Raw genomic sequence first — 23674 nt, 5'->3', positions numbered from 1 at the left:
GGAAATAAAGAACCCAACCTGAACCCGTCTCATATATATATTTATTTATTTATTTTAATATTTTATATATTTGAACTATTGTATTTTTTAAGGATCTATTTTATTATAATTGTAAATTTGGACTTGATCTATTTTATTGTATTTTTATTACATTTTAACCACTTCATTTATATTTTATTTATAAAAAAAAAATTATATCAATTATAAAAAAAATAAATAAATAAAGGAGGAAAATTGCCCTACCACGTCCTCAATTAGAAAATTCCCATCCCAGCCCGATCTCTAAAAAAACAAGAAAAACTACAATAACGCGATGAAAATTTTCCCATAGAAATAGGGATGGAATTTTAAAAATTGATCCTGTCCTATTCCGTTGACATTTTTACCGAACATTCTAAGAAGAATAATAGCTAAACATGAGTTTTGTAAAGATTATAAAAACAAAACTATAAATAAAAAATCAAAATTACTCTTTATTATATTTCTATTTGCAGATAACAATTATTATTTTAACAATTTTTTGTTTTTTTTTTTTTCTTGATTGCAATTTTGGCTAAGTATCATTTTCAACGTATATTATATTTGCCATGGGCTTGGGCCCAACTACAACAATGAATCATAGATGGCCATTAAAGTTCAGATACTCCAAGTCTTTATTACCCAAAAAACAACAACAAACTGAAATTTTCAGGTAATCTCAGAGCTGTAGAAGGTAATAATGCAAGTAAGAAATATATAAGTTAGCCATTTTAGTGGTCTGAGTGTCATGAATGGATGAAACATGGGTCGACGTGCTCTGACTCTGAACTTCACCAGCATGTACTACTGCTACGTTAAACGCAAAATTCCCTCCAAATCCACAACCCAACAACGGCTATGGCTTCTCCTTCCACTTCAAATTTCCAACGCTTGCTTTCTTTCACTAAGCTTCTGGCTTCTCATGTCAATCGAGGCCGTCATGATCAAGCTCTCTCTCTTTTCCACCATATGCAAGCTTCCCTTACTCTTCCTCTCGACGCCCATGTCTTCTCTCTCGTTCTCAAGTCCTGCGCCACCACCCACCGCGCTCAACTCGGCACCGCCATACACGCCCACGTAGCCAAATCATCTTTCCTCTCAAACCCATTTGTTGCTTGTGCTCTGGTCGACATGTATGGTAAATGTGTTTCGATTATGTCAGCACGCCGCCTGTTCGATGAAATTCCCCAAAGGAACGTTGTTGTCTGGAATGCTATGATATCGATTTATGTTCATTCCGATAATGTTTCTGATGCTTTGAGATTGTTTGAGGTTATGGATTCTGAGCCCGATGTGTCAACATGTAATTCGGTGATAGCAGGATTGGCAGGGTTGGATAATGGGTCGTTTAAGGCTATTGGGTTTTATAGAAGAATGCAAGAACTGAAACTAAGACCGGATTTGATTACACTGCTTGCTCTGTTACGTGCTTGCATTGGTATAGCAGAGTTAAGTTTAATTAAGGAAATTCATGGTTATGCTGTAAGGAATGAGATGCACTCACATCCCCAGTTGAGCAGTGGCTTAGTCGAGGTATATGGCCGATCTGGGTGTGTACTTAATGCCCATAAAGTGTTTATGATCATGAAGGAAAGAGATGTGGTTGCATGGAGCAGTCTTATATCAGCATATGCGCTTAACGGTGATGCAAGAACCGCACTACAAATGTTTCAACAAATGGAATTGGAGAAAGTATGGCCTGATGATATTACTTTTCTTGGTGTACTAAAGGCTTGTAGTCATGCAGGATTAGCTGATGAAGCATTGGAGTATTTTGATCGGATGCGTAAGAGCTATGGCGTGCAAGCAAGAAGTTCTCACTATTCGTGTCTAGTAGATGTTTTGAGCAGAGCAGGGAGATTATATGATGCTTATGAGATCATACGAGAAATGCCAGTGAAGGTGACTGCTAAAGCTTGGGGAGCCCTTCTCAGGGCATGCCAAACTTATGGAAAGGTAGAGCTTGCAGAGATTGCAGGGAAAGCCTTGTCCGAGATTGAACCTGATAATCCTTCTAATTTACTTTTGACAAGAATTTATGTTGGACAAGGGAGATATGAGGAAGCCCAGAGAATGAGAAGGGAAATGAAGGAGAAGGGAGTCAAGGCAGCACCTGGAAGTAGTTGGGTAGTATACAAAGACTGAAAAAAACCTGGACTTTTTGTTTTTTCTCAAGTAGAAGGAAAAAGAGTTCCAGCGGACTACTTTTTTGACAATTGGCTAATAGTTTCCACCTTTTCTAGAGAACACATAAAGAATGATTTCTTGAATACCTTATGTTAGTGATAAAATGAACGGGTTTCGTGGTGATGAGCTCAACCCTCAAATGTACAGGAATTGAAACATGGAAGAGAGTGTGAAGACAAGGAGATGGTATTAGAATTATAGTTCACAGCTATAGTAGAATGGTGTTTTTTGGCCTTTGTTGTCCTAATTAATTCGCATTCTTTAGTCTAATGTATTAAGATGCTAAATTAGTAGCTGTTTTCACTATAAAATCTAATATATAATTTTGTTAAAAAGATGTAAAGGAAAAAAGAAAAAAGAAAGGTTGATAGTTTATTTATTTATTTTTTTTTTTTATCATTTACAATAACTCCTTCCTAACTCTAGTGTTTCAAATCCATAATTTTCCAACTGTGCCAACTTCACTTGATGAAAAATTGATAGTTAAGATAAATAAGATGTTAAATACTTTATTTTTTATCAATTGCAGTAACTCCTTCCTAACTCTGGTGACTCAAATTCACAATTTTCCAATTGGAGGTATGAGTGACTTAATAATTGAGCAAACCTTTTTTGACAAAATGTTGATAGTTAAGATAAAAAAGATGTTAAATACTTTTTTATATGTTTTCTGGAATTTTTAAAGCTTTCTATAAAAAACTAAAGAGGAATTTGACCCAATATCTTATAAGAATTCGTCTGTATCCATACAACCGACAATCCGCTGGGATGTTGGTCCTATATAGTAGAAGCCGAGCTAATCACTAAAGTACAAACCAAGAGATTTAAAGGCAATCTGGCTGGCATCATACAAAGAGTTATCAATTCTCAAAGGGGTTTGTCAATATCCAAAGATTCAAAGCTTGTTTTAAGCATTAAATTGGTGGATGCTGATATGAACCCGGATAGCTGTTTTAGTGCATTTATGAACTTCGAACAACAAGAAATGGTTCAATACTTCTTGAACTTAATTGATATCACTAAGAAGCCATGAAATCAAGTCAAAGCAGAAACAAAAGCAACCAAAGAGCCCATTTGCACATGGAAGACATTTTTGGGCGAAAATGCATCTTTTGCCGCTGGGATTGAAATATCTTGATGATTAAGCTCTTTCTCTTTGTTCCAATTAAGGACAACATATGATAATCATAATTAATCCTATTTGGCATCCTATATGACACATTGGATCTAATTTGGAGCCCTTACAAGTTGAAAATTTATCAAAGATAACTTAGTTGTCAAACTAATCAATTAGTTTTCTAATTTGAATTTGACTTTTTGTTTTAGGAAAGTATCTTTTATTTTGTTTTTATTTAATTGTTTGCTGGACAAATTAACTTAAGAAAGTTGATATTTTATTATTTTAATTGTAAATTAATTAATTTCTAATTCAAAACAAATGAATCAATTAAGCCAAATTAGTTTAGGAAAATCATGAAATTCGACCACATCATGTTTCCTTCACTATGGCCGAATTTTACCTTTGTGTTTTAAGATTTTTGTTTTGTAACTTTAGCCTATTTAAAGATTTATTTTTCAATAAGAATGGAGCTTAGAATTTTTATAGAAAATAACTTGTGAAAGAATTCTCTTTGTTTTCTTTGAATATCTAAAATACTATTACAGAATAAGTGTTTTAGTTTGATTTATCAATAGTATATTTATCATCTATTGTAGCGTTTTCGATATACTAAGATTTCTAATCACAAATTGATTAGGGATTAAAGTGATCATAAAAACTTAAACATAATTTTTCAATCCGAACTAATATAATACGAATTTAAAAGCAAATCGATATCGGTTTTTATTAATACCTATCCAAACCTAACCTTACCTATTAATACCCTTTCACTTAATATAATTTAATCTACCCACTAGTTTCCATTTTGCCCTTATCGAAAATAAATAAATCTGAAAAAAAAAAAAAAAAAAAGCACCTTTCCTCCTCATTCCCAGAGAAAACCCACAGTCCTATCGAAAAAAACCTCCTGCTCAGCTTTCCTTTCCTCCTTCCCTAAGCAAGCAAACCCATTAACTATAGAAGAAGACATTCCACTCAATTGTAGAAGAAGACCCCCCGCTCAACGCCATCACCGTTGTCCTCTGAATTCGACTACTCCATGTCCCTCTCTATTTTTTTCTGTAATTTTTTTCCCCCTTAGAACCACAGTTTCCAGAAATAGAATCCAAACTTATATCGTTCAATAGAGGTGGGAAATCTTTAAAATTTGCATCTTCAGCGACTCTTTCAAATGATTGTCATAGTGGCCTTTTCATGGAATTCTTTAATGATAATTTTAGTAATGACCCTTTTCTAGAGTTATTTAATGATGGTATAGAAAGAGAGAGCTTGAATAGCAGTTTTTTTTTTTTTTTTTTTTTTTTTGGGGGGGGGGGAGGATTTAATTGATATGTGTGTTTTGATTTTTCTTGACATTTCTTTCTGTTTTTCATCCACTTTTCCAAGAATGTTAGATTCTTCGAGTGATGGGTATATTCATGAATTTAAGAGGGTCGAGAACAGGGGCGATCAAGGAAGGTACACCCATCTCTAATGGGGTTTCAATCGTGAACAAGAGGAAATGGTCAAATCCGATGCCTCTGTCTGTAGCCTTTGTGGTTATAGTAGAGATATGATTCTTGGATCGGCTTGACATGGCAAAGAACACCGCTCTAGTGGATTCTTGGATCGACTTGTTCTCTCGTTCTCCGCCATCCCATGAAGTGGTTCATGGGGTTGATAGTTTGGGGTTCGGACTAGCGGGTGGTGGTGATTGGAGTTCGGAATTAGAGAGTTGTGAGGACTGGTTGGTAAAAGAATATACTGTTGAGTATTCAAGGAATTTTGACAAGAAACCTATTTTGGTTTCAGGTGCAGAGCAGGGATGCCTGCAAATTTTGGTTTCTGGTACCATATAAATTTGGTTTATGTTTTTTTTCTTGGTTGAGTTTTATGTAATTTGGTTCTATATTTGTTGATGGCTTTTTTTGATGATTATGTACTAAGTTCATGTTTAGACATTTCGGCTAATCGATCTGACAATCTACTATCTCGGGTTTTTGCTAGTGAGTTATAGTTTTTGCTCGGATATTGTATATGAAATGTTATATGATATTAGTAATGATGGAGTATCGCTATTTGATTTTTGCCAGTCTCCTTCAAGCTTAGAGTTTTTCATTTCTTTACAATAGTTTTTATTGGTAATTATTTTTCACGGAGTAACATATTTGCTGAAAAAATTATCAATGGTGTGTGTCGATATTCTTGATAAACATTTCAGTAAATTTGTTATGGTATTTTTTTAATAATATTTTATATGGTATTATAATTATTTTTATATCATATATGATATTATAGAATTTGTATTAATATATTTGATGAAAACATAAGGAATGAGTAAAAACAAAAGAAAAAAAAAATTACTGATGACACTTATTTAATGATAATGATATATGTCAAGACTTACTGGTAATTATTTCTAGCAAAATAGTTACTAAGTATTAACAAATATAGTCCTATTAATAACATCTATTAGTATTCTTCACACATTTTTTGATAATTGTTTTACTAATGTGTATATGTGGTAATTTTTATTTTTTAATTGTTTATAATATTGTATATGGTATTATAATTATTTTTATTATATATGTCAGAAGTTTTATCTATATATAGAATCACAATTTAAAGAATAGGTAAAAACAAAATAATGAATTGCCAAAAAAACAAAACAAAAATTACTAAATTAATTATCTTTTTTTTTTAAAAAAAAAATTATACTGTAGAAATTACAATACTCTATTGATAATCGCAATAGTATTTGTCAGCAATTTTTTCAGATAATAACACATTTTCTGATAAAATTACGCATGGCATCTGTCAATATTATCGATAGCCTTTTGGAAATTTCATCACTTTATGCATGTGATAACTTTGTTTTGGTTTATAATACTCCATCATTTTGTTCACAGAATTTTTTTTTCTTTTATTGTATTGAATAACATAAATTTTGGTTTGGTGTAAAGGAGGCTGAGAGTTATGGTAAGATAGTAAAGAAAGGGAGAGGGAGAGAGAGAGATAGAGAGAGAGAGAGAGATTGAATGTGGTAGATGGGTTATTAGTAAAGGTAGGGGTGTGTATAAAATCCGAAGGTCTGAGAAAATTGACCGATCGACCGAAATTTTTTGGTGACTGATGATTGATCGGTTGGTTAACTACCATCGACAAAGAGAAAGCAGTCGGCTTTGGTTTCTCGAATCCCATAACCATTAGTCATCGAAACCAATCAATTCTGATGCCATATATATTTTCATATTTTTATATATATTATTATAAACAAAATAAACTAAATCTTTTTCTTGAAATTTGGCACTTCTTCAAGCTTAGAGAGAGGCAGAGTAAGAATAAGAGAGAGAACAACATGATAAAAGAGAAATGAGCAAGAATATTGCCACGCTCGTACAGAAAGGTGAGCACAAAGAGACAGAGAGAAGAGATAAAAAGAAAGGGAATTTTGCATACTCGCGGAGAGTAGAGGAGCTTCTAATACTCGTTGGTTTTTGATTACGAGGTTGGAACGGTAAGTTGGGTCTCACGTGCTTTGGCTTCTTGCTTGTTTTATCAAAGATAGAAAAGTTTTGTGGATGGTGAAAGTTGACATGCAATAATTTGGCTTTATTAAACTAAGTTACCATGGGTTTGTTTAAGTAAACTTAACTAGAGTTTATCACTTTTAACATACGTTTGATATTTTACCACTTTGTAAAGACATGATTTTAGATCTAGAAATATCTAAACAAGGCCTTTTGACTTGGCTGTGTAAAAATCTATGTGTAATAGCAAGAAATTAATTTTTAAATAAAATATACAATGTATGGATAAGCTTTCTCTGCTCTTTTTTTTTTTTTTCCCCATTATCAATATATCAATGACAATAAATAGAAAAAAATATGTGTGGAAATATAAAGCTTTCTCTTTCTTTCTCTTTCTCTTGCCACTTGCTCTTTCTCTGGAATTTTGATTTTTTTTCTAGTTTTGATTCTTATCAAAACGATCGAAATCGACCGATTAATATTCGGTTGGCTTCAATCAGTTTTCCATAGCCAGAAAAACATTATCGACGAATTGCCTGACCGACTAAATAAATTTGTTCACTGATCGAAACCGATAGGAACCATATGTTGAACAGCCCTAAGTAAAAGTATAGTTGAAATAATAAAAAAATATAGATAGATAATAAAAAAATAAATAAATAATAAAAAATATATATATCATTAAGCACCTATTTGAATGGGTATTAAGTCAAATTTTCCAAAGATAAAAGTAAACCGGTGGATCGGACCCAAAACAACTATATACAAGCGGGTCGTTTTGGTGGGTGACGGGGTTAGTTGGCCTAATATTTTTATATCGGCCCATAATGGTCCTCCAATCCAACCCTCGAAACAGCGATCTTGTACAGCTCTAAGCTCCTTGCTCATTCTCAAGGCTGGAATGGCAGCAAAACCTCTCTAAACTCTGTAGCCATGTCGACGACGACAATTCCCATCCTCTCTTATCCAAATTCCTCTGTTCTCAATCTCAAAACTCGTTTGCTTTCTCGTATCGGCATTCGTCCTAGCTACCCAACCCTCCAATTTCGCTCTTCTCCAACTAAAACCCAATCTTCTATCAAACCCACATTCAGTGGCAATTTTCAGGGGTTTAATGGGAAAAGACTCTCGTTTGAAAGAAGGTTCAGGGTGTGTGTGGGTTCGAAGGATGATGGTATTGATGAAGCTGAGAAAGAGGCTAGAGGGGAGAGTACTATGCCCGAGCGGTTTAGATACTTGACCAAAGAAGCTCCTGACCCTCCTGTGAGGTGGCCTTGGTTTGTCGGTAAATGGTGTTTTTTAATTTTATTCTCTTTTTCTAACTATTCAAAATTTTGGGGGTTATATTAGTTGAGAGTTTCACTTAAGTGGGTCTAGACAAGAATTTTCAGTGCTATATTAAATTTCTCGCATTTGTCAGCATCGAAATGAAGTGGAAGTGTTTAGATAGTGGTTTAATCTCTTAGCAAAGCTAAATACTCACAATTGTAAGAAATAAAAATATTATAAAAAGAAAATGTAGTAGAGAATTAGAGAAAGGTCATATAATATGCATAGTATTATTCTCAAATTATTATGCTGTTTCTTTATGTTCATAAACCATGGATTGGTTATGGAGGATAGATGTCTTGTAGGTTCTACATATAGCACTTTTATAGAAGAGATGGAATGACCGACTTTCAGTATAGTTTTGGGTGGTATGGAATTTTACATTAAATTTGAATGAAAAGTTTATTATTAAAAAAATTGGTTTTTTGATCAATAATCCTTCATTTAATATATATATATATATATTATATGCTTACTAAATTGTTACCTCATCAACTAAATTTCGACTTTGCTGTTTTCAATTTCTTGAAATATTCTTGCTATGGGGAAAAAAAGGTTTTGAACACAGAATGTTTCATATGCTGATCATTCTCAGTGCAATAGTTGTGCAGAATGTTTCCTATGCTAATCATTCTTAATGCAATATTTATGCAGCGGTGGCTTTCTTACTCTATGCATGGAGGGCAGTTTTATTTGAGTTAAATAACTGGAGGAAGGCTGCATTTGCCATTGTTGGTTTTGTGGGATACCTCATGAAACTTTTTCTGGCCCTTTTCTTCCATTTCTTAGGTGATCCCATCACTTCACTAATCCGATGCATTGAGACCATACTTTATAGCATACGAGCTTTCTACTCTGGCATCGTCGCATATGCTCCAGTTCCAGAGCTAACCACAATTATCATGTTGGCATCAGCTATACTTGCCATTGCAGAAGCCACAGTTCCGAATTCTGTAAACAGCCAACCATATCTCCTCACCATATCTGGCTTAATTGGGTATGCTGCTGTGAAAGGTTTCATATCCGAGCCTTTCTTCTGGACCCTTTTAGTGGGATTATACGGTTTTTCACATTTTGTCAAAAAGAGAGATCATGTTTCATCTGCATTGCCTGCTGCAGCTGTACTGATTAGTGTTGGAGAACCATGGGTTAGAGTTTTGGTGATGGCTTCGTATTTAGCCTTAGCTATTTCTCACCATTCAAAGACGCATTCAGAAGGAAAGGATGAAGTAGCAGTGACAGATAGGAAGCCTCCACTGCCATTGTTGGGTGTTGCTTTAGCAATTGGAATACGGGTTGCTGCTAAATGGGCTGGATACCGGCATTTGACATGGATGATAGCTTAAGCACCAAGAAAATCCATATCTGCCTTGCTATAATGAGGTCTACATTGGGATGCCCCTGTTCAATCTGACCTTCAGTTATTGTCACAAAGCATTAGAAGTAATCTCCTTTCGACTTCAATTCTTTCTTATAAGCTAGATGCCAATATTTTACCAATTTTGGGAGTTCAAAGTCACCTAGTTCTCATAGTTTGTCAACTAAAAATTGTATGTTGGCATTGTGCCAGATCCAAATTTTACAGTAATCTCAACAAGCAGTGGTTTGCCAAGAGTCCCACTGGTTTTTGTTTTTGTTTTCGTTTTCTATTTTTTAATTTGTTTCTGGCACAATGTGATATGATTCTTCATAATTCGTCGAGTTTCCTGAGGACCAAGGCGTCAAACTGTTGAGGGTTGAAGAAAAAATAAATTTTTGGGAGGGGAAATGTTAAATTACTAATACCCTCGAACTAGTAATAATTAACCCAAAAAAAAAAAAAAAAAAAAGTTACATCCATCATATATACTTAAATCCATGTAACCTTTCCCTTTTTCGTTTTTATTTTTATTTATTTTTTTTATCTTTTCAATTTTTAATCTGTGATTAAAGATAATGCGTTCCATAAGGGAAATAAAAATTATTTTTAGCAGAAAAAGAAAAAGGAAAACAATTTATAAAATGAGATCTGAATGGTGATCTTGGGGCTGACGTGGCAAAGTATACTGAACGAACCGCATAACAAGCACCGGATGTAACCTAATCGAGAGGGCAAAGCTCTAGGGTTTAGGGCTTTATTCGTTCTATATAAACAAGCTCAAAGCCTCACACAGCCTCAACGCATATGTCTGCGAGAGATGCTCGACTTCTAGGTTAGGGTTTGAAGCAATTTGGATGCTAATTTCATGAGAGGAACTTGTGGTTTCAGTTTTCCTTATTGCCATGTTATAGTCTTGCTGGCGGTTAGTGTTTTTCTGCACGATGCACAAAGGGCTTCTCTGAGGATCCCTGTGACGCCGTAAGCCCCAATTGCTCGTGCTAGAACTCCGCCGTTTAGTGTTGCAGGTTTAGCTTTGTTCACATTCCACGGCTGATCTGTGTCAAAACAACGGCTACATTTCTTTTATATCGTTTATGTTCATGATTATATATTTATCTGTGTGTGTTTTTTTTTTTTTCTTTTTTCTGTTTTTTATTTGCCTCACTACACCTTTAGCTTGTTTTTGATATCATTAGATAATTCAGTGAAAAACAAAGCTAGTCATCGAGGCGTATATCGATGTCAAATGGCGGGTTTTCACGTGGGGGTTGAACTATTTCAATGGTTTTGCCTCTAAAAGTATCCGCTATAATGTCTAGTTGCTGAAATTGAATTTCTTTTGTTGTTTTTCTGTGTTTTATATTGGGCCAAATAATTTGGAAATTATCTTCTTCTTTTTTCTTTTTTTTGGTGCTGTGTTTAATATATGTTTGTGCTTCCTTTAATTCGATGATTAAAAGAATCTGGTTCTCTTTATGATATGATTGGGTTATAGTTTCTTTGAGATTTAATATATCTTTCAATCTGTAGTATTGTTGGCGATGATATCAAACCCGCGCTTCTGAAGGTAATCGATGAAGCAAAAATTTAAACAATGGTTGAATTTCTTGATATGAGCCATCTTTTTTAATGTTTTTTTTTTTTTAAATTTTGTATGCTAATTTGTTTTAGGTTTTGGTATAGTTAATTGACTAGTTGGCAAGGATGATTAGTATACAGCTTTAAATGCCAGTTCTGCTTCAGAAAATTCTTGATTGATAGAGCTGTTTCATACGCTGAGCCTGCAATTGAAGAATTCTAGAATTTATGTTATTATGGTAACAATGTTTTTTTTTTTTTATCCTTTTATCTTGTTGAGTTTGATTTATGTTTTTTTTTTCCTTGATATGAGCCATCTTTTTTATTGGGTTTTTTTGTTTTTATTAATTTTGTACGCTAATTTGTTTTAGGTTTTGCTATAGTTAATTGACTAGTTGGCAAGGATTATTAGTATACAGCTTTAAATGCCAGTTCTGCTTCAGAAAATTCTTGATTGATAGAGCTGTTTCATATGCTGAGCCTGCAATTGAAGAAATCTAGAATTTATGTTATTATGGTAACAATGTTTTTTTTTTTTCCCTTTTATCTTGTTGAGTTTGATTTATGTTTTTTTTTCCCCTTGATATGAGCCGTCTTTTTTATTGGTTTTTTTGTTTTTTTGTTTTTATTAATTTTGTATGCTAATTTGTTCTAGGTTTTGTTATAGTTAATTGACTAGTTGGCAAGGATGATTAGTATACAGCTTTAAATGCCAGTTCTGCTTCAGAAAATTCTTGATTGATAGAGCTGTTTCATACGCTGAGCCTGCAATTGAAGAATTCTAGAATTTATGTTATTATGGTAACAATGTTTTTTTTTTTCCTTTTATCTTGTTGGGTTTGATTTATATCGTTATCTTATTGTCCCCTGTTTCGTTTGCATATATATAGTCTGTTTCTTATGATGTTTAAAGTAAGTATGCGTCAATGATGATGTATCCATGTTTGAGGTGTAGCGTGCTCCAAGCCCCTGTACAAGGGAGAACCTACTTGGGGTGCTACATCTGTATATGAAATTACTGGATCTTTCTGAGGCATCTGTTTTATGGTGCAGCTATGTTCATGCCTTTTTTTCTTTTTTCTTTTTTTCCTTTTTTAGCTGTTATTTGCTTAATGAGATGAGCTTTCTTGAGGTGTTTTGGATCCAAGACCCTGTTTCACAGGGAGAACCTACTTGTCGAAGCTACATTTCATATGATGTTAGTGGATTTTGACTGAATTATTCACCTGATTTACAATTTATTTTCATTGTTGTTTCTGTTTTATCCTTGTCATATAATTATTTTTTGTAGTTGGTGATTGGCCGTACTTTGAGCTTAAGAAGTGTTAAGTTGCCAATGATGTCACAATCCAACTTGTTTGAGGTGTAGTGGTGCCAAGTCCCTGTTTTTATAGGGAGAACCTACTTGATGAAAGCTACATAACTTTGACAGAAAAATGTAGACTGAGGAACTTAGTTTCTTTGTTTCTGAACCATCTATTTGAGCATAATTTTTTTTATCTTTTCTTAGACTGATGTAAACTTGTCCACGAGTATGGACTCGTTGTTTTTCCGTATTTGCATATTATTTTGATTTTCAAAATACGAGTTTAAACTATACTCTAATCCCAGATAAATGGGTTGGAGTCTGATAAACTCGTACATTGCGTGTTGTCATCAGCTTCTTCTCTTGTTTATTACGAGAATGGAGTTAAATAACAGCACTAAATAAAACTTATAAAAGCCCACCTCTATGTTGTGCTGATAACAAGTACAGCTTGGTTTCATTTATTTTTGACGTTTATCTTGTGTTTCTGTTCATTAACCATTATTCTTTTTTCGGATGATTTGTCGTTGCAGATGGATTAATGCTTAGATCTATGATGGTTATTTTATTCTAGAATTTCTGTTGTCATTTTCCGATAACCCTTTAAAAATTATGTAATTTACGCTTTCTATGTGCATTAATTCCGTATATCATTTTGTTAATTGTATTATTTGTAAATCTGGTAATTAGGGTGGAAACGAATATCATTATTTCTTTTCTCTTTGAAAAAGAAAATGAAAAGAGAAAGAAAAGGAAAAACGAATGGTAGTTTTCAACTATGAATGCTTTTGATACTTTGCCATTCATACAAGTTTTTGGCTTGTCATTTCCTACATAAGTAAAATTTGACAGATATCATAGATTTTAAAAAGACCGTAAATATATTTAATTAAAAATAAATTGGCATAAGGGACGTATAGTCTTTTGGGATCTGCCTTGTCACCGAAGAAAAGTAGCTCCTCGATCACTTGGAAATTCTGCTTTGCTGCCAAAAAAGCTTTGAAAAGAGCTTGCATTATATATGTGAATGATCTCCTTCCAAAATTATAACTCAACCTCAATCTTAATCCTATCATATTTTGCCATAGACAGTGCTGAATGACGAGGGTCAACCAGATGTGTTTTTCTTACAAGTATGAGCCTTCTAAGTTGATTTTTAGATAATTATTTTGCTGAAGCTTTATCTGCATCTCTTGCTGTACAGCCATGCCTCTCTCTCTTTGTTACAATCTTTTATCAGAGCTTGCATGGCTTTGGATGTCACCCACAAATGCTACATGTATTTCACTCTTTCCATATATTTATGCCACCATCCCTATCGCAAGCTCTAACTTGAGAAATGACGAGTGCATTTGAGGGAGAGTAAATTGTGATGACGATGCGGAGTTAAGTAAGTTAGATGAATTTATTTATTTATTTGTTAATTTCACTTAGGACTACTATATATATATATACACATAAATCTTCATATAAAATAATGCCTAGCATCTAAAGCTTACTAATTTATCCACTTTACCGCTACGTCACCCTAATAAAAAAGATATATATCCCTTTTCTTTATGAATTCGTTGCTCTTTTCTTTTACGATGAGAATATAGTACCATCGAGAAAGCTAAAAAAAATAGGAGGAAGGAGACAAGAAAATTTCAACCCAATTCAACGAAAATGATAGCAAACCTATTATAGACGTTGACCTCTCCAATTATCAATTTCACCTCAACAGTGGAAAGCCATCCGGCTCCAAGCATTATGTATGTCGGGTTCATGTCTTTTCTTTTTCTTTTTTTCTTTTTTTTTTTTTTAAACTCTGAATATCAGCTCCCAATATATATTTTCCTTACTTTTTCAAGTCAAATAAAATGGTAAAGATACTACTTGGCTTTAGCGAACATAATAAAAGTTAAAAAAAAAATCAAAATCAAAATAAGAAAGGAGTAGATATTTTGAAAGAAATAATATTGTCATTTTTTCCAATTAAGTTGGTGAAATTGATAGGCCAACCACCGTAATTGGTGTTGGAGTATTTGACCTATCATTTTTATGTGTTTTTTTTTTTTTGGGGTTAACGATTCCAATTGGTGTTGTTCCAAATTTATATTACAAAGGTTAATTATATTTTGATATTTTTAATTTTTAAAATTTTATAATTTAAATTCTTAATTTTTCAACTTGGTATTTTAAATCTTTGGTTTTCAATTGATGCAATTTCAGTGTTTTCCATCTTTAACTAATAGAATTTGACATTTATCTTGGTATTAAACTATAAAATTTTAAAACTAATTTTAAGAATCTACATTTTTAGTTTTTTTTTTTTAAATTTTTGACATTTATATAATTTAATATCAGTTAAGTGAGTTTCAACAATTTTTTTTAATAAAAGATATTAAAAGCAAAATTTTTTAAAACAATTTTAATATTTACACTTTAATATCTTTTAATTGAAAAATTAATACAGTTTAATATCAGTAAAATGAAATAATCGTTAAACATGATATTCAAGAGTGAAACAACAGTAAAAAATCAAATAAGATTTAAATTGAAAACTTAAATAAAGCTGAACGACAAAATCCTAAAAATAAATACCAAAGTGTAATAAACCTTAGTTATAATAAATTTGAAACATATCCCTAATATAAAGTATAAATGACTTTAAAAATATATATTTATATATATAAGGTAGAAATGTAAAGAGTGTTGAATATATTACATTAATTTATAATTTAAAATTCAATGATAATTGATAAATACATCAATTCATTCTTACCATAAAATGTAAACTATGATTTTAATATCAAACTTTTGTCTAAATATGTTCATATTTAATCCATATATGCATGAGACACTTAAAAATAAATAAATAAATAAATAAATTACTGGAGTGTGAAGTAGAATGCCAACGAAAATATTGAACCCGTTACATTTTAGCAGCGCAGATTACGCTGATTTGGGAATTTCTTCTATCTATACGCTCACACCCTTTTCTTCTTTATCATTCATTTTCACTTTTTTAATTTACTATATTAATTTTATTATCCAATTTTAAAAATTTTTAAAAATACAACAATAATATAAATATCAAGTTGTTTACTAAATTATTTATTAAGTGACGTTGTAAGACAATACATCATTATTTTATTAAGTTGAATTGATATTTATTTATTCCTTCAAAAGTTTAATTATATATATTGTTAAAACAAAATAATAATATATCATAATTAATTGATGGATCACTCAATAAATAAATTGGTAAACAATGATGTCTGTATTTACAAACCCTTGGATTGCTATAGCATCGGCTTAAGGGGTTCATGGTTGCTTTTTTCTTCATCAAACTTATTATATATGTGTATGTATATATAAACATTTGTTCTTAATTTTAACTCTTAAAATTCTATCTTAATTTTTGCTTTTTATGAATTAGTGGTAATGTTATTCATGGTGAAACTATTATTTCAGTTTTTAACAATTTAATTCCTCAATAAATCTAGCAACATAAAAATACAATATATGAATAATATTTTATTCAATAAATGAAAAAATCTGATAACTTAATAATTATTTTTGCTTAAGCTTTAGATAAGTTGTTTTCAAAATTCTAAAAAAATTCTATATAGTATCATTTTTTATACACTACCATTTAAATATATAAAAATTATAAAATAATTTTGTACAGTATTTTTTATATTTAAAATATTCATAATTTATACGGTCTTAGCTAAGCTAAAAAAATACAATTCTTTTAACAAATTGCTTACAAATCAAACATCATTCCATAAAAAATTTTATAATACTTTTGGTTGAAACTAATAGTCATGAAAATTATAAAAAAATTTCTTTCCAGTTAGAATACTTGTGGGCAATGGAAAAATATATTTATTGGAATGTTCAATGTCAAAATTATAAATGTTTCTAAAGATGTTCGATCATATACTTTTGAATATATTTAAAATGTTCAATCACATACTTTTAAATATATTTGAGATGTTCGTAACTGAAGATGTTTAATCGTATACTTCTGAATGCGTTTGAGATGTTCAATCGAATAATTCTAAACACATATGAGATTTTTATATCTAAAAAATACTTGATTGCATACTCTTAAATATATTTAAAATATTCAATTATATATTTCTAAATACATTTAAAATGTTCAATATTATACTTGTGAATTTAAAATGTTTAATTAATAAATATCATTAATAATAATTTTAAATGGGAGTAAAAATATAAATTTATAATGAAACTGTATAGAAATCATTTGGTAATGCAACTAGAATTCTCTAAGTTTTATATAAAATAAAGTCTATTTAATTTAAGAGTAAAAGCAAGAAATCACAACTTTTATAGATTATCCTAATGATTTTTAGAGTCATAACATTTGTTTTTTTAGGGTCATAACATTTGTCTTTGCATCTTTAGGATATTTCACATTTGATATAAAACGTATCAATAAAGCAAATCAATTAAAATTGTAATAAAAACAAAAAAATGTTATTTATCATAACTAGTAATCCATTATAAGTGAATTCTATATATTGATAAGACAATTTAATATGCTATCATTCAAGATTTATTTTCATATATTATATTTTTAATTTTTTTAAAATAGTAAATTCAACGAACTAATATTTATCAAATTAAAATGGATTCCATTATTAATAAAAACTTAAAAAAATAATAGTTCAGTGTAACAATAAGATTAAATAATAAATATATCTTAATTAATCACACATTTATTTTAAAATTATTTACATAATTATATATTGTATTACTTCATTCGGTTTGAATAGAATATAATTCTAATCACATGATTCTTTTTTTGGTGAATTCCCTAATCACATGATTCGCAACACTCCTAGCAAGCAAATGATACGCTTTCAACCGAAAAAAAAAAAGGCAAATGATATGCTTGGATCGGTTTCATACCTTTAGCAATCTCCACCTTGTTCGAAATGTGATTATTTACTTTTTTTTTTTTTTTTAATTCGAATTAATTAATCCAAAGCCCGAATCACGTTCGTCCACCCCCCCCTCATAAAAAAAAAAAAAAAAAAGGTTATAAACTACAAGAAAAGAATAAAAAAAAAGGAAATAATTATTTGTATTTAGTTAAATAAATTAAGGGAAAAAAAAGTGAAAATAAATAATATTTTGATAAAAAGCAAAAGAAAAATCCACGTGTCAAAGAAAAGGACATTCAAAATCCAGTAGTATAGTCCGAGCATCACACACAAAAGGCTTCCTGGAAAACGACAAAAAGGCACTCGAAAGATGCCATGTGGACTAATAAAAAAATGGATTTTTAAGGCTCTTTGTCAACCAAACAGTAAAAAATCAATTTTTTAAAGCCATACAAAAATAAAATAAAATAAAATAAAACAGAGGCAATCTGGCTGGCAGTTCTTCAATGGGTATTATCCAACTGCTTATTTTCAGAATTTCATTTCCTGGATCAGTCTCATTGGGTAATTAGACAGTGCATCAAAATCTGATTAAGAAAATGACCATCTGGTCTTTCTTCACCAGGGCTTCAAGAGCTTTCCATGACTACCCTCATGCCTCTAAGCTTCTGGTCCTCTGTACTGTCAGGTTCTCACTCTTCCACTGTCACCTCTTTGCTTGTTTTTTTTTTAATTTTTAATTTTAATTTTTATTTTTAATTATTATTATTTTCCTAATTCAATTTTTTGTTTATCGTGCTCATTTTCTCCGTTTTTGTTTGGTTTTAAAGAAAATTAAACAAGTTTGAAAGAGATAGTCCTGTGCAAATTTAGAATATATATATATATATATATATATATATATATATTTTCCTTATTCTGTGTTCCTTGAAGATCAGTTCTCAGATTTGCCTGATTTGGCTTTTGATCTACACACACACACACACACACATACACACACACACATATATATATATATATATATGTATATATGTTTGAAAAATGGAATTAGAAAAGCTAGTCACATTCTGTTTACATATATCTAAATTTGTTCCAGCATTGTGGTTGGTTACTGTTTTTTCCAACTGTTCGATTCAATTCTTGGCTTGGAGTTGGAGCCATTATAACATTTTAAAATTGGGTTTTTTTAAGTATTTCAGAAATTGCTAAAATATTAAAATTTTCTACTTTTTACTTTTTGCAAAGCTGGACTAGCAAGACATTGCCCTGCCGTTCAATGATAGATTCATATGTAGTAACAAAAATTATATTCCTTTAACATGTCAAAATGAACGGCTACTCAATCTGTTGATTATTTGGGATTTGAAATTACACGTCTACCTCAGTACAGCTGCATAAGGATTTAAGAGTGTTCCGTGTAAATAATCGAAAACTCTACTACTTAAACGGAATTGATTATTCTCTAACAAGAGTTTTGAAGCAAGGGTCATATACCAACTTTTTATACCGTGAATAATTTTCTAAATCCTATAGACAGATCTATAATTATCTATCCCCCCCAATCTGTTTTCTGTGTTGAGGGTCTTTTTCATGGGAAGCTTTGCTTTTGCTAGAAGTTAATGGGTTTTGTTAAAGGTGTATATTATAATGTGTTGGGATGGTTACATAATAGTGTGTGCAAAATTGCCTGTTTGCTGGTCCTTGAATGCTCTTTGTCTATTGTAATCACCCTGAAAGCAAAGTTTTTTGAACAAATCCTCCCATGGGATACGCTGACCTGTAACTCATAGAAAGATATATGATATCTGCAGCTATATCTCAAAGGGTAAAGTGTTCATTGTCTTTGATAATGTTAGCTGTTTTTCTAGTTCTTTCTTTTTTAGAAGCTTATGTTTGATTTCTAGATTGTTGAAAAAGAACTTCCTAACTGTTTCGATTTCTAGATTATTATTGTTGTTATTTATTATTACTATTATCATAAAATATTAATTAATTAATTAATTAATTTTTTTTTTTTGGGGGGTTGGGGGGTGTTGTATACTGCAGTAGTGGAGGTCTTGTGGCTTACTCAGAATCACAATCAGACATTGTTTCTCCTCCCAGTGTTGATATTAATCAAAGTGAGCCCAGGAAAAAGAGAGTGGTTGTGCTTGGCACAGGGTGGGCTGGTACTAGTTTCCTAAAGGATCTGGATGCTTCAATGTACGATGTTCAGGTTGTCTCACCCCTGAATTATTTTGCATTTACTCCTTTGTTACCTAGTGTCACATGTGGGACAGTTGAAGCACGGAGCATCGTAGAACCAGTCCGAAATATTATTAAGAAGGTAAGTGAAACAAACACATTAAAAATTCTATTTTCCTATGTTAGAATTGTAGATACATGTATTATGGGTTTGATCACACGTCTTCAGAATACATGTATGTAAATAAACATGCAATTTTGATGGCTATTGACATGCGATTATCATTTTTAGTTGCTCTTGGGATTTTATTATTAGTACTGTATTATCTCATTACAAAACTTTCACTTTATTTCTTTCTATTGCAGAGAAAAGGAGAAATTCAATTTTGGGAGGCAGAATGTATCAAGCTCGATGCAAAAAATAAACAAGTTATCTGTCGATCAAATATTAACAACAATTTGGTGGGAAATGGGGAATTCCATCTAGAATATGACTACTTGGTTATGGCAGTTGGAGCACAAGTAAATACTTTTAACACCCCTGGTGTCCTTGAAAATTGCTATTTTCTGAAGGTATTGCCAACATGCTTTTGTATGGAATATAGTTGTGTGCCACAATCATATTTAAGCTTTCAATCCTCTTTGCTTTCTTTTGATCCCTGAAGTTCCTCAAATGAACTAGCTTATCTTGAATTTTGCAAACAAAATCAAGTTGGTATTGGCCTTCTTTCATCGTGGAGCAACTGTGACTTCCTATGCAGGAAGTAGAGGATGCTCAGAAGATTCGCAGAGGCGTAATAGATTGTTTTGAAAAGGCTATCCTTCCTGGTCTAACTGAAGAAGAGAGGAGGACAAATCTTCATTTTGTAATTGTCGGAGGGGGTCCTACGGGTGTGGAATTTGCTGCAGAGCTGCATGACTATTTCCAAGAAGATCTAGTCAACTTATATCCTTCAGTTAAGGATCTGGTGAAGATCACACTGATCCAATCAGGGGATCATATCTTGAACATGTAAGGAAAGACTTTGGGTTCATCTTTCATTTATCTCTATGTTGTTTAACACATCATAATGGAAACCACATTCTCTTTCCCAAATTCAGTTTAAAATTTTCTCCTTTTTTGTGTTCATGAGATGTGAGATATTAATCACATGTTCGTACAAAACCAGTTTCATTACTTTTAGGTTTAAAAATGTTTTTTTGAATTTTATTCCAAATGTGTTTTCTTTGTTAATTTAAAAACAAGAAAATGAAAACTGTTTTCAGATAGGGAATCCATTGCAACCTATATATTTTGCTACTTGATACATGTACATAAGTCCTCAAAGAATATAATATTATTTGTGTTTTTATGGTTTCTATATGCTTTGAGCATAGGCATTATGGAGCCATTGACCATGTTCAAATTTGTAAGTATAAAAATGGAATATCCATGAACTGTGCAAATTTTTTTTTACCCAATGCATAGAAAGGATACCTGAGTTGAGGTGAGCATCATTTATGTTCAATGCTTGTCATATATTCACATATATATATATATATATATATATGTCTTTGTTTAGGATTTGGTTTGTGGTTTTCAGTTTGTCGCAACTAGTTATCTGGGGCGGTAAGTTTTTTTGTTGTTTTATTGTACAGTTCCTTATGACATGCTATTTGGTGCTACTGTGTCAATATGGTGCTGTTCAGATTGACTAACTGACTAGACTTTATCCTAACTCAGTGTGGCTGTTTTCCAAATTCTAGCTGTCATCTACATTAAATTTCTATTTCCATTAGGCCTTATCTTGTATCCATCTTTCTAGTATATACTCTTTGAGGGTCTTTTTTCAGAAGCTCAAGTTCTATGCAGTATTCTTATCTTTGCGTTGCTTCAACTTCAGCTAACTAATCTTAACTTTTGTACTAGTCACCTATTCATTTTATTTCTGTTCTGAGATTATTTTCATGCTTCTTATTTTTCATAATCCTTTCAGCTTGATTCACTCTGGGAATGTCTAATTCTTAACTTTTAAATAGTAGATTTTCCTATCCGCATTATGAACTTGTTGCTTCTTTTGGAATTTTGCCTATTCTTTGCTGCAAGGGCATAGGCTATGCAAGATCATAACATTAGTCTTAAAAAATTTTGCATTCTCTTTTTCTGTAGGTTTGATGAAAGAATTAGTTCTTTTGCTGAGCAGAAGTTCACAAGGGATGGTATTGATGTTCAAACGGGATGTCGGGTTGTTAGTGTATCTGATAAGGAAATTTCAATGAAGATGAAATCAAAGGGAGAGGTTTTCTCCATACCCCATGGTTTAGTTGTGTGGTCCACTGGTGTTGGGACTCGTCCAGTTGTGAAAGACTTCATGGAGCAAATTGGGCAGGTTTGTTACACAAGTTTAGTGCCATATCGATGATAGAGAGATGCTAATCTTTTTGTTGAGTCAAGGGTATTTCTTGGATCTATATTTTATCCTTATATGTGTTTTGTATGAATTCTGTGCCAGTATTAACAGTGAATCAGCACTATTCACACAGGTTATTTTTTTGGTCATTCATAATTTTATGTTCTATATGCAGGGTAAAAGACGTATTCTAGCAACTGATGAGTGGTTGCGTGTAAAGGGCTGTGAGGATGTTTATGCCATTGGTGATTGTGCTACAATTGATCAACGTAAAATTATGGTATATGGATCTGTTAAAACTTTTATTTTGCTGTCATCACTAGGCTATTGAGCAACTTCTTGTAGCATCTGTGTTGAAGTTGGCACAGATATTGCTAATTTCATTGTGAATACTAGGTCCTTTGTGCCATTTCAAAATGATCAAGTGATAATGACTTGGTCAAGTTGGCAGTTATTTGTCTTCTGTTTCTTGATTCAACTGTAAATGATCACACTTTGGTATGTTTGACTGTGATGACTATCACATGGAGAAATATTAAACAATCATTGTTTGTAGGAAGATATTGCAAGCATATTCGAAGCAGCGGACGTGGACAAGTCTGGTACCTTAACAATCAAAGAATTCAAAGATGTAATGGATGACATCATCATAAGGTACCCCCAAGTGGAACTCTATCTAAAGAACCAGCATTTGGGAGATGTGACAGATCTTTTCAAAGATTCTGAGGGGAATTATAGGCCAGAAGTGGATATTGAACAATTCAAGTTAGCCCTTAGTCATGTGGATTCCCAGACAAAGAATCTGCCTGCAACTGCTCAGGTATATGTCTTTTCATCTGCCAGTTGGAAACTTTAGGTTTAGACTATGACTTTCTCATGTCATATAAAATAAAGGTGATATATATATTTCTATAACCTTTTGGTTTCCAGGTTGCTGCTCAACAAGGTACATATCTTTCTAGGTGCTTCAACCGTAGGAACGAGTGCAAAAATAATCCTGAAGGTCCAAGGCGTTTCAGAGGTCGCGGGCATCATCAGTTTCTTCCCTTTCAGTATGCCATATACTTTGTGCTGCTTATCTTTCTCTTCTCATTTTCTGCATTTAAGATTTACTCTTGTCCCTAATCTGTCACAAAAATTTTATAGCATGATAAAAACCTTGTTGGTTGTTGGTTGTAGGCCATGAGTAATAGGAGATAGAAGACAATGAAAAATGTATAGTTAATTTCATGCATTTCCTCTCTTTTCGTGTTTTAACAAATGGGTTTCTGCTATCTTGGGATCTCAAGGTACAAGCATTTTGGGCAATTCGCTCCTTTGGGGGGAGAGCAAGCAGCAGCAGAACTACCCGGAGACTGGGTTTCCATGGGACATAGCACTCAGTGGCTTTGGTATTCTGTATATGCAAGGTGATTATTTGCTTCTTCTGTTCTACATTTGCTTGTTTTATTAAGAATGCAGATGTAATATTGCTTCTGATATTATATAATTCTTATATTCAGCAAGCAAGTGAGCTGGCGGACTAGGGTGTTGGTGGTATCTGATTGGACAAGGAGATTTATTTTTGGGAGAGATTCGAGCGGTATCTGAGGCATCACTTATTGGCTATAAATTTATCTGTTAGTTTTATATGGCATTTCAAATTAGTGTTTGCTCTTCTGATTCCTGCTCTTGTTTCGTGTATATGCTTGTTGATATCTTTTTCATTTCTTTTATTTGACATTGATTCAGAATAAAGAAATATTTCTGAGATACTTCTTCTCCAGTTTGTTTGATACGACCCTAATAATAT

At 32.0% G+C, this 23674-nt stretch overlaps 3 protein-coding genes and 9 non-coding genes across 39 annotated transcripts; all 12 read left to right on the top strand.

Annotated features, from left to right (window-relative positions):
• Positions 1-636: 636 nt before the first annotated feature.
• LOC107416760 (putative pentatricopeptide repeat-containing protein At1g03510) lies at positions 637-2588 on the top strand. Its single transcript, XM_016025289.4, has one exon. The coding sequence runs from the start codon at positions 877-879 to the stop codon at positions 2161-2163; it is 1287 nt and encodes a 428-aa protein (XP_015880775.1). The 5' UTR covers positions 637-876; the 3' UTR covers positions 2164-2588.
• Positions 2589-7658: 5070 nt separating this feature from the next.
• Positions 7659-12884, top strand: LOC107416740 (uncharacterized). 26 transcript variants are annotated; one of them, XR_007240271.2, is made up of 5 exons: positions 7659-8119; positions 8818-10355; positions 11054-11090; positions 11207-11340; positions 11757-12552. XR_007240271.2 is itself a non-coding variant. In XM_048471817.2 (2 exons), exons 1-2 carry the CDS (start codon positions 7768-7770, stop codon positions 9507-9509), a joined length of 1044 nt encoding a protein of 347 aa, XP_048327774.2. In that variant the 5' UTR covers positions 7659-7767; the 3' UTR covers positions 9510-12884. The 26 variants fall into 26 exon arrangements, 1 of the variants encoding a protein (XP_048327774.2); XR_009638651.1 differs by lacking the exon at positions 11207-11340 and having other exon boundaries at positions 11473-12552; XR_009638648.1 differs by having other exon boundaries at positions 11207-12552.
• LOC112491504 (small nucleolar RNA snoR134) lies at positions 10458-10603 on the top strand. The gene has a single exon (XR_003055788.1). It is a non-coding gene; the product is annotated as a small nucleolar RNA snoR134 (small nucleolar RNA).
• LOC112491503 (small nucleolar RNA U36a) lies at positions 11060-11143 on the top strand. The gene has a single exon (XR_003055787.1). It is a non-coding gene; the product is annotated as a small nucleolar RNA U36a (small nucleolar RNA).
• Positions 11217-11309, top strand: LOC112491506 (small nucleolar RNA Z223). The gene has a single exon (XR_003055790.1). It is a non-coding gene; the product is annotated as a small nucleolar RNA Z223 (small nucleolar RNA).
• On the top strand, positions 11495-11587 carry LOC132803627 (small nucleolar RNA Z223). The gene has a single exon (XR_009638848.1). It is a non-coding gene; the product is annotated as a small nucleolar RNA Z223 (small nucleolar RNA).
• LOC112491505 (small nucleolar RNA Z223) lies at positions 11779-11871 on the top strand. Its single transcript, XR_003055789.1, has one exon. It is a non-coding gene; the product is annotated as a small nucleolar RNA Z223 (small nucleolar RNA).
• LOC112491484 (small nucleolar RNA Z278) lies at positions 12024-12136 on the top strand. Its single transcript, XR_003055768.1, has one exon. It is a non-coding gene; the product is annotated as a small nucleolar RNA Z278 (small nucleolar RNA).
• LOC112491483 (small nucleolar RNA Z278) lies at positions 12207-12317 on the top strand. The gene has a single exon (XR_003055767.1). It is a non-coding gene; the product is annotated as a small nucleolar RNA Z278 (small nucleolar RNA).
• On the top strand, positions 12434-12551 carry LOC112491485 (small nucleolar RNA Z278). The gene has a single exon (XR_003055769.3). It is a non-coding gene; the product is annotated as a small nucleolar RNA Z278 (small nucleolar RNA).
• On the top strand, positions 12708-12812 carry LOC132803628 (small nucleolar RNA snoR97). The gene has a single exon (XR_009638849.1). It is a non-coding gene; the product is annotated as a small nucleolar RNA snoR97 (small nucleolar RNA).
• Positions 12885-17779: 4895 nt separating the features above from the next.
• LOC107416753 (external alternative NAD(P)H-ubiquinone oxidoreductase B1, mitochondrial-like) lies at positions 17780-23634 on the top strand. 3 transcript variants are annotated; one of them, XM_016025282.4, is made up of 10 exons: positions 17780-17996; positions 19358-19634; positions 19859-20065; positions 20254-20504; positions 21642-21861; positions 22058-22162; positions 22439-22702; positions 22813-22934; positions 23172-23291; positions 23385-23634. In XM_016025282.4, exons 1-10 carry the CDS (start codon positions 17908-17910, stop codon positions 23470-23472), a joined length of 1743 nt encoding a protein of 580 aa, XP_015880768.3. In that variant the 5' UTR covers positions 17780-17907; the 3' UTR covers positions 23473-23634. The 3 variants fall into 3 exon arrangements, with proteins under 3 accessions (XP_015880768.3, XP_015880767.3, XP_060672592.1); XM_016025281.4 differs by having other exon boundaries at positions 19355-19634; XM_060816609.1 differs by lacking the exon at positions 17780-17996 and adding an exon at positions 18409-19133 and having other exon boundaries at positions 19355-19634.
• Positions 23635-23674: the final 40 nt, after the last annotated feature.

Source organism: Ziziphus jujuba, chromosome 4, assembly GCF_031755915.1.
Source record: "Ziziphus jujuba cultivar Dongzao chromosome 4, ASM3175591v1".
NCBI lineage: Eukaryota > Viridiplantae > Streptophyta > Magnoliopsida > Rosales > Rhamnaceae > Ziziphus > Ziziphus jujuba.
Note: the sequence above shows the minus strand (reverse complement) of the source record. Positions and strands in the feature narration are given on the sequence as shown.